The sequence below is a fragment of the Hippocampus comes genome, unplaced genomic scaffold (genome assembly GCF_001891065.2).
Source record: "Hippocampus comes isolate QL1 unplaced genomic scaffold, H_comes_QL1_v1.1 scaffold246, whole genome shotgun sequence".
Classification (NCBI taxonomy): Eukaryota; Metazoa; Chordata; class Actinopteri; order Syngnathiformes; family Syngnathidae; genus Hippocampus; species Hippocampus comes.
Genome location: NW_017806220.1, coordinates 1,545,435 through 1,556,236, shown reverse-complemented (window position 1 = coordinate 1,556,236; position 10,802 = coordinate 1,545,435). Strand labels below are relative to the sequence as shown.

Sequence of the window (10,802 nt, the reverse complement as noted above, 5' to 3'; positions counted from 1 at the left end):
CTGTGTGTTTGTTTGTGTTTGTGTGTGTGTGTTTGTGTGTGTGTGTGTGTGTGTGTGTGTGTGTGTGTGTGTATATATATATATATATATTTATATTTATTAGATACGCTCGTAACGTTTGCTTATCCGTGAACACGAGTACGGCGCAAAGCCAGCGGGGTGTGAAATTCCTTCCCGAGGCCCCATCAAGAAATCGGGAAATGCAAATGAAAGGAAATCAAGTGGGGAGCGCTCGATTGGACTTTAACTTCTCGCCTGGGGCAGTGCCCCAGGTCAACCGCACGAGACTGCAACGCCGTATGACACCGCGGGAGTCATCCGTGGTCACGTCAAAACCTTCGGGGGCTTTATTCAGACCCTGCTGGAGCACCTAAAATGACAGTCTGGACAAACGACCTTAATCTGCCACATGAGTTGGAGGCACTTTATTTGTCTTTGCCCAAGGACAAACGGCTCAGTTTTCCTTCATGATGCCAGCTTGTTTTAAACCACCGGGCACTTAAATGTCTGGCATTATTCCGCTGGTGGCCTCCGGTGACTCAAGTAGCCCCATTGGACTCGGACTGCCAAGGAGGCGCGCCGAATAGTGTTGCAAAGGGGCGGAACGTTTCTGGGAAATTTGCATGGAAAGTTCATTCATTTTCCGATCAGCTTTATCCTCACAAGGGTGGCGGGGAGTGCTGGAGCCTATCCCAGCCATCTTTGGGCAGTAGGCGGGGGACACCCTGAACCGGTTGCCAGCCAATCGTAGGGCACACACAGATACGAACAACCAGCCGGAGCTGGAATTGAACCCGGTACCCCTGCACTGTGAGGTCGACGCGCTAACCACTGGCCCACCGGGCTGCCCCGCATGGAAAGTTAAGCGTGGACATTTGGGAAATATTTCAAGGTCATTTGATGGCATAAGCTGACATCCACGCCAAATAATCATTAAAAGGCAAGAAACAGTATTTCGAACAAGAACTCTACTCTGGGTTCGCCTGCCCGATGCGGCGTGTCACTCACGTTCTTAAAGCCGCGGTAGAGGATCTGCAGCTCCTTGCGGGAGAAGCGCGTCTGCGCCTCCAGCTGTCCCAGACCTTCGGGCCGATGGCGCACGGCTGACAGTTCCAGCTCATCTTCAACGCTGTCTGGAGGAGGAAGACGGAGGTCACGCATCAAATCCGGGAGGCTACGGACCGGAGCTAAGCTCACAACTTTTAAGACTATCCACTTCTATTGTCGCAATTTCTGCATTGTGGGCACGTGCCCCATTAATTGGTCAGGTGGGTTATCCATTTGGAATGACTAAAACCCGCACCCGAAACAGATGCCTCTCCTTTCCCCGTCAGGAAACAGGTGGCGCCGCTAATGGAGCCGGTATTACCTTCATTTCCACAACACACATCGGCAGCAGAGCACACATGGCATCTGTACAGCCGACGTTTACAGAGGAGTCGCATTTCAACACGTCAACACCAAAACCAGCAGACATTCAAACTGCTTCTTTCCGCTTCTTTCAACAGTGACTCAAATCTCTAGTGGCTTTTTGCATTTTTCGCACACCCCCGTGGTCTTAGCGCACTGATCATTGTAGCGCCAGCTCTCTACATGCTTGACCAGCACCAGCCACTTTCAAACGCTCAAGGAATTTCTGAATAATTGCACACCGAAAGCGGCACTGCAATTACTACGACTAGTCACATTAAAATGGTGCGATGATTACCCGCACAAACTGCGCAACCGTCACAATATTGGATTGCACCACTGATCACATTATCTCTGCTTGACGACCCTGCCATCATTTCACAATGGTCCCCTTACATTACGGAAAGTCTGTCGATACTTACAAGTCATGTCTTTTGTTTATCATAGTTGCTTGTTAATTGTAATACTCATGGAGCCTATAATACCGGGGACAAATTCCTTGTGTGTTCTAAATGCTTGGCCAATAAAGATGATTCTGATTCTGATTGAAGAAAAGAGAAAGGAGATGATGTGACAGTATTAATTAGTGCAGTGATTCTCAAAATGGCGTCTGTGAACCCATGAGCCGAAACGTGAAAATCCACAAAAAAAGAAGAAAGAAAAAAAAAAAAAACGCTTACCGTATTTTCCGCACTATAAGGCGCTTCGGAGTACAAGGCGCACCGTCAATGAATGGCCTATTTTAAAATTGTTTTCATATGTAGGGTGCAGTGCATTATAAGGCGCATCGAATAGAAGCTACAATAGTGGCTGCGGTTGCGTTATGCATCCACTAGATGGAGCTACGCTGAAGGGAATACAACACAACACAATACATTACAATACAGCTTTGTTTCTATTGTGCTTTCACAACCGGACATTTAAAATAGTACATCCAAGAAATCAGAATATTGATCCATATAGAAGGCGCATCGGATTATAAGTCGCACTCTCGGCTTTGGAGAAAATGGAATGATTTTAGGTGCGCCTTATAGTACGGAAAATACGGTACTACGCTAGTTTCACTTTGGGTCATTTAAAAGGGTGTCTTGGAGTAATTTTGCCAAAAATCTTCTCAAACCTGCTACCAAGCGTTAGCTCCACAAGTCAAAAGAAAACGTCTCTAATCAGCAAATCGCTTAATGAACTTGTTGACAATGTCTAAATTTCCAAGTTTTAAGTCGCATGTGAGGCGGGAGTTTACTCAGGTCACATGGCGGTGCCATGACAGTGATTGATAGCTCTTAAGTTGCACGAAGCATTTTTGACAAAAGAAATGAAGGAGAGCCGGAGAAGGAGCCACTTGCTTTGTTCGGCGCCCGACGGCGACTTGGCGGCGGTGCATGGGAGCAGCCTCATGAGGCGAGCCCTCACCCCGCGCCCGTGAACGATCGACGGGTAACCTGGAGAGCACAAGTACATGGGGATGCGGTTACTGTGGCAACGGAGTCAGGAGGGGAGGCAAGGGCGGCCATCTTTCTTCAGGGCAACAACACGGCTGCAGAGGAAGCAAGGCCACTGATTTGGAATGAAGGCAACTAAAACGACACCTGTAAACAAGTTGAAGGGTGCCGTGAGCGTGACATCACCGGTCGGTATGACTTATTCAAAAGTCTGCCACTGGGTCAGCACAACTCGAGACTGCTGACCTCCTCTCGTGCGGAAGCGCCACAGCGATATCTCATTGGGCAGTGGGCCAACGGACGATTTTCGACGGCGTGGTGACAACTAAACAAGCGTGTGTCCCCATCCAATCGTTGTTCACTAAATTCTCATGGACAGTTTCCAACTCAAAATCTTAAATTAAAAGAAAATGTTGTTTGATCCAACCCTAGTTGAGTATAAATATGTCGATTTGGTTTTGATGATACATGTACTACCACCTGGAATTTTTTTCCCCCGCAACACAAACGTGTCAAGTCACAGGAAGTGTAAACAAATACAGTGAGGCTCAGATTCTGGCATCGTGACTCACGGATGATATGCAATGTGATCCAATTCAAACTGATCAATTGTTAACTTTTTTTTTTTTTTTTTTTGCATTTGTTTCCGAAAAAGAAGAAAAACTAATCATGTTGCACATTCCTAATAATAGAAGGTTGACATTCTTATACAGCACCAAATATGTTTTTTTTTGGTTTTTGTTTTCATTGCATTTTTTTTTATTGACTGGCAAAGTTCTTTTTTTTCCAGATAGCATTAAATGTGCTCCTGTTAACACACAAAAAAACACTTTTATAATTTATATTATGTTCCGTTACCGCACCCGAGGTCAACTGTGATCCTCCAATGAAGGTATGCCGCAAACTGTGAATTTTGCACAGTGACACACATTATCTACACTGCATATATAAATTGAATTGGCTGAATTTTATTTGGGGTTACTCAGAGACACTTGAAATACGGTCGGCACGTGGGCCAACTCCCAATTAACTTGTACATGTGAGGAACACAGCGACGTCGCCATTTATAAGTGGATGTGCACACTTGTGCAACCACATTATTGTAATTGTTTATTTTAACATTATTTTCATTCTTTATTTAAAAATCTAATCACAAATATAATAAAAATTATTAAGTCACATCCATAGAGGGGGAACTTTTGAAATTAATTAATTTTGTCCTCATTTTTTAAATTAGAAAAACCTGGCATTTAGGCAGGGGTGTGTAGCCATTTTACAGCCACTGTACCTAATTGTTCAAAGAGCGACACGCTTGGGTAATCTGGCCAGTAAAAAAGTGTGGTGGTTGCGAGTGCATCTTTGAACAGGCAGATAAAATGGCCTCATAAAAAGGACAAAAGCATCAATCTGGTTGTAAAAAAAAAAAAACACTTCCCAATCAACTTTTTAATTGTTATTTCTTGGACAGACTCACAACAGCAAGCATCCGAAAACTACTGCCAAACGCATCTACCCCAGCTTGCTAATGGGGAAGGGAATTAAAAAAAAATAAAGTCGGCATTTGTGATGTGGAGCATCGATGCCGAGTGCAGATGGCAACCATTACTGCGCCCGAAGCATTTCTCAGCAATGAGGGAGACATTTTGTTGACGTCTTTGGGCCACTTTGATTAATCGGTTACCTGGCTGACGCAACGCTTCACTTTTCACACCCTTGCGAGGCTTTCGCTGACTTTGATAGTAGCCGGATGTCAATTTGGAAGCTTTCCTCGCACCGCGGGGAGCCAGACGTTCTGGCGTGGACCTCAAGGACAAAGTGTTGGCCCGGAAGACAAATTATTTGAGGGTGCCAGACAAATACACTCCGGTGAAGTCCCCGCTATATCGCAATTGACTATTCAAGCACCCGCTAACGCTGCCATTTTTAAGCGTTTATGGGTTTCTACAGTATACAGACAAATCCAAAGAGCCTTTACAGTTGCGCATCTTCCACATTTAAATGTGTCAACTGCAATCTAAACTGAAATAGTTGTTAAGTATTTTCCTTTGAGTATGCGTGGTCCAGCTTGACTACGTAATTTAGGTTTGCAAGGCTTGTAGCGACGCCACTCGAGCGAAGCGCGACTCAGCAGTCGATAGTCCGCTGCTCTGCTGTGCGTGCGTCAGCGCGGACATGTATGCATGAGCGCGTCTTTTGGCTTCAACCAAACAGCACAGACGCAACGGACGTTACAGATCAAAGAGCTTTGATCTTGGACAACAGCTAAGCTAGCCTAGCCGAGACAACAGCTAAGCTAGGACAAGACGACACGACGCTCGAGGTCGGACGGACAAGCTCTCATTGGTAATCTGTGTGTTTTTCCTTTTTTCTGTCCAAATATATTTTTCTACGACAATAATAGTCTCGTCCACGGTGTCTTTTTCCGTTCCACTGGGGTTTAGCTAATGTGTTTATGAAGAGATGTAAATCAGATTTTTTGACAAAGGAATACTTTAACACAGGGGTGTCAAACTCATTTTTGTCGCGGGCCTTATTTTAGTTACCGTTTCCCTTTGGAGGGCCGTTATGACAAACCATATAAAGAAGTCAAGAATGACGGTTTATTCAACTATTGTTTACGTTACTGTCATGAGCGTTTTGGTAACAAGAAAAGGCTGACAGTATCGCTCTTACTGATTACAAATGACAATTTGAAATTTTGGTGGAGATTTTAGCAAGCATCACGAAAGTTGACATATTTGATTTGCTTTCGCGGGCCACATGAAATGATCTGGTGGGTCAGATCTGGCCCGCGGGCCTTGAGTTTGAAACCTATGCTGTACAAAATGTTTTTTGGTCAATTTACTGTAAATGTGTTTGGGACGCGTATAACTAAGCAAAAAAAGAAGAACAAAGGTTAGATTCCCTCATAATAATCCACAAAAAGTCGAGACAAGGGAAGTCTGAATTGGACTTTTTCTGTCTTCCAGATAAGCTTTGCGGTGCATTTTGGCGTTGTTGACCTGAAGAATCAAGTATGCAGTGTCTCACACACACACACACACACACACACACACACACAAAAAAAACGGTTTTGAATGGGAAGCTGAGCGGCAGTATATCCACTCCGAATATACACCGCAGGAGTTGAGAGCGTTCAGCGAGAGATTCCCATTAAACATTGACGGTGGAAATAGTAGTCAAAGGCCCGTTCATTCAAACAAACACGCAGTTCCGCTGCACTTTTGCCTTCTTTTCCCTCCAAATAAACCTTGTACTCAGCGAGATGCTGTCATAGCCATTTTTCCCCTCCACCTCGCAGCAACACAGAAAGGGATTATTAAGATTGAACGCTGCGCCAGGGTTTATAAACACAAGACAAAAAGCTCAGCAAAATATAATTAGCATAGGATGCAGCGTGGCCAACTTTGCAGATCACAGCGCAATGTTGATGTTTTTTTTTTTTTTTTGCACCTGCTTCATCAATATCAAAACAAGTGAACAGAGGCAAGTGGAAGCTGGAAAGGATCAAATGGCAGGCCAATTGCCTCCAGGTTTGTCATTTATCTGCAAGTAAAGATTAAACCTCGCTGGCCCAACAAACAAGCTTCCCGAACCCTGAAAAGGAGCTGCTTATTTATACTTGATGAGACTGCGTGGCCTAGAAACACACACAATGACCTGCACGGAGCATTTCACACTTTGGTGTCCTTCGAGGGGTCACTCCGACGATACGCAGCAGAACACACGGACGGCACCCCTAACGCTGACTCTTATTGGCAGGTACATTTTAGCCAGTGAAAACAGCTACAGAGTGGACATATTTTGTTATTTTATTGTTGTTCTAGCTCAATAAAAGTAGGACAGTGTGATCGAGTGACACGTAGTAGTCCCCGCAGGAATCTGCAGAGAAAAAAAGTGTTGATTGCACAGAGAACAATACCGATGCCGCGGTTTGAAAGTTGATATTCCGGGGCCAAAAAAAAAAAAAAGACCTAAAATGACCAGCTCTAAAGCAAATTAGTGCCCTTTTGGGGAATTATCTGTCAAAACCAAAAACACTGTGGAACATTGTGGAAATAAATTAATCAACAACAGTATTCGCTTTTTCCCGCTAGCGCAGATTTATTTAATAATAATAATCATAATAATAATTAGATTTTATTTTCATTCCTGATAAAGGGCAAACCATTTCAGCAAACTATGGCTCTGAGGCAGAAGAAGAGATAACCAAAGCAAAGATTGAAATTGTAAACCAGCCACTTGACCTGGATATTGTCAACAAACTGCATACAGTATGTTCAGAAATGTAATTCAACCACACAGACAGTTCATTTATGACGCGTGGTAATGACATGACATCATCTTTAGTGGACGTGATGTGACCTCTTTTACTGGACGCCTCCACGAAATGAACAGAAAACAAATGTGTCGCCTCGTTTCCCCATCATAATTCCACCGCCTCCCGCATTGCTCCTCTGTCGATATAAGATGACAAAAAAAAAGTTTTTTTAATGTGCGGTAGATCATGTTTTGTAAACTCTGACACGTGTCGTCATCTTTTGCGCGTCACTCGACGTCGTGCTTTGTGCGCATGCGCGTCATAGCAAAAGACGCGTTCAGGAAACATTCGAGAACGCATTTGTTTTTGTAACGTGAACAAGAACATAAAAAGGGTGTTTTAAAAAAAAAAAAGAATCATAATCAGGCCCTGTCGTATGAACTTAGCTTGCGTGACATTTAGCCGCCGTGTTGGAAATGGCATGTAAATGTAGTACTCTGCACCTCGCCCTTATTTCCTCGGACTGCTTTCAATTCCGCAGTAAATTCCGTTATGGCGGATTCCCGCGGCGATGATCATAATAATTTTAATCTGGAAGAAAGTCATAATTCCAGTGCATGTGACAGTGTGCAATAAGGCGCATGATGATCACTGTGCAAAAAGAGAGAATGTGATATGAAACTCGATGCCGCTCAAATCACAGTTGAAGTGCACCAAGCAAATCCAGCAACAAAATGTCAGCACCTGAACGTAACCCGACACCTGATCTTATCTCAACGCCAGCCTCGCAGCCGAGCGGGTACTCCTAATATAGAAGCCCGTGTATCAGCCAGTTCATCTCCACGGGAGGGCCACGTATATCAACACGCCACCAGTGGCCGTCAACACGTGTACATTGCTGAAATGCCATTGTCAGAAAATTTCCTGGACAGATGCCACAAAAGAGGAGACCGTTCTACGACACAACCAGATTGTGCTACATTAAGTCCAAGACATTTCTAAGAGCGGTAGTTGACAATTCTGTGATGTCTACCCGACAGTTTGAATAACAGGGCACTGGATATTTCGATAACTGTGCACGAGACAGTTTTAGGACAGAATACTAGACTCTTCTACAACAGGGGATTGACTCAACAGTTCTACGGCAGTTGTGATATGGTACTATGGCGGGTGCCAGACAGTCCTATGACAGATGTAAAAAGTACTAAACAAGCCTTAAGTGGTACTATCCAGTTTTACAGCAGGGCAGTGGACAGGACAAGAACTTCAGAGATGTTTCTACGACCGGTTTGAGAAATTGGCAGGTGTGAATCTATGTCGGGATACGAGACAGTTTGACTGACCTGGTACTACACAGGGCTAGGATGGGTACTAGACAGTTTATGACAGACACCAGAGAGTCGTACCACTGGGCAGTAAAATGTTCAACAACAGTGTACTCGAGAGTACGACGCTTGGTGTGAGACAACTTGAATGACAGCATACCGGAGAGGTCTAAAAAGGAGTACGAGACAGTTTATTGACAGGGATCCAGACAGTCTTAGTATGTTATAAGGTCTATGAAAGGTGTGACTCAGTATTCTGGCAGGTGCTAGACATGGGGGATCCAAATCCGGTCCTCGAGGGCCCATTTCCTGCATGTTCTAGACCAGTGGTTCTCAACCTGGGTTCGACCGAACGCTCGGGGTTCGGTGAATCGGTCTCAGGGGTTCGACGGAGCCTCTGCCTTGGAGGTTAAGACACACCCGACTCAACATGTCAATTAGTTATGACACGCCCCCTGCAGATGATCACATTACTTGTCCAATCGTCAACGTGTGATAGTGCGTCGTGTGATTTATTTTTTTTTCTTAATGCATGCTAACTATGTCGAGCCAAAAAAGAAAGTGGTCGGACGAATATGTACAACATGGGTTCACATGCATCACGGAACGTGATGGGACTCAGCGTCCTACCTGCATGATTAGTCATGCCAAGTTGAGCAACTCAAAGCTGAAGGAACACTTCTTGAATCCGATGATTATTTTTCACTAATGAAGGGTTTGGTGAACGTGCATAGGAACTGGTTGGATTCGGTAGCTCCAACAAGGTTAAGAATCACTGTTCTAGACATTTCCTTCATCAAACAGACCAAATTCAAATGATCACGACCGTTTCCCGGCTTCTGCAGAGCTTGCTGTTGTGCTAATCATTTGAATCAGATGTGTTGGAGGAGGGAAATACTGGATCCAAAACATGCAGGACGGGGCCCCTCGATAACCGGAGTTGGTGACCCCTGTAGTAGACGGTATATTTGAAAGTTGTAGGACAGGTACAAGACAAACAGGTATACTGCATCTCAAGTGCGATTATCCGAATGCAAATGATTGAGTGTTGCTGCAGCATGCTGATTAGCATCCACACAGGCTCAGTCCATAAAGCAAAAGAAATCCAAACAAAGTCCCCCGCTGTGTAATGAAAAAAAAGAAAAAAAGACTCCCACCGCACCACCTCCCCCCCCTCCCCCATCCGATCAGATAACGCACACAGAGGATTCTGGAGGTGGGTGCGCAAACAAGCCCGAACACGAGCGAGTCGGCCTGAGCCATATGTCATCGTCGTCGTTTAATAAAAGTGCCTGCAGCGTTTTACGACAGACGGGAAAATGTACGTAACATTTTGAAAAGACACGCGGCAGTTCATTCTGTACATGGCTTGACAGAGACAGACTCGCCACCTTGGCAGGATAAATTTCCAGGAGGGCCCAGCGAGCATTTCATTAACAAAACTTCTGCATTATTTCTTGCTTAAATGTACTATTTTTTTCACTAAATTGGTTAAAATCTGTCTGTCCATTTTTTTTAATTCATTAAAATTTGTTTAATTTATTGAAAAGTGAGCAAAATTTGAAAAAAAAAATACTGAAACTTTATTACAAATTAGAACATTAAAAAGGACAATTTTTTTAATTTTTATTTCATTTTCATTTTGCCCTCATCGACAAATGCCAATCTGTCACCTTCTTATTTCCACCGAGGGTTCCTGAAATGTTCATTTACTTTCAAGATCTAATAAGTGCTACTGGCTGACATGCAAAAAAATCCTGCAAGAATATGAACAGGCCAACATGTTTGGTGCCATTATAAGACCCACGAGAAATGGCAAAATGCACAGGGCAAGTTTTAATACACCGAACTCCAATATTGAGATCGTATTGCCCAACAACAAAAGCAGCCGCCCTATTTTGCAAGTATAAAGCCAGGTGTCCTCATACTTTTGTCTTGATAGTCTGACAACAGTGCCAATCATCCCCGCTGCCTATCTGTCTTCTCTTGATCCACATCAGCAGCGCTATCGTCTCAATCGCATTCTATTAGCACAGATGTTTTCATCCAAAGTGATTGCCTCGTACTTTCAATCTACCGCAGACTTACCTGTGTGTGACCACCCCCAAGGGACGCCAGCAAAAGGCCACGTCAATCACTTCGACGGGCTGAAAAGGAGTTGAGGAAAATAGCCAAAAGGCTAATTGCGCCACACTCTTGTTGTCCTTTGAATGGATTTCTGGACCAGATACAGCTTTAAAAAAAAAAAAGGCATCCCCCCCAAAAAAGACCCAACACCAATTAAGCGAACCAACCAAAATGATGGATGGAGCTAAAGTGGCTGAGTCAGCACAAAGCAGAGCACTTCTGCACTCCACAAACACA

General features: G+C 44.2%; 1 protein-coding gene across 4 annotated transcripts in view; it reads right to left on the bottom strand.

Moving 5' to 3' along the window:
* Positions 1-10,802, bottom strand: part of kcnip4a (potassium voltage-gated channel interacting protein 4a) — a 73,023-nt gene that overhangs the window by 23,620 nt on the left and 38,601 nt on the right. For all 4 annotated transcript variants that reach the window (XM_019856197.1, XM_019856196.1, XM_019856199.1 and 1 more), the window contains one exon: positions 1,009-1,133. In XM_019856197.1, the coding sequence (XP_019711756.1) occupies positions 1,009-1,133 (125 nt within the window). The remainder of the gene's footprint in view (positions 1-1,008; positions 1,134-10,802) is intronic.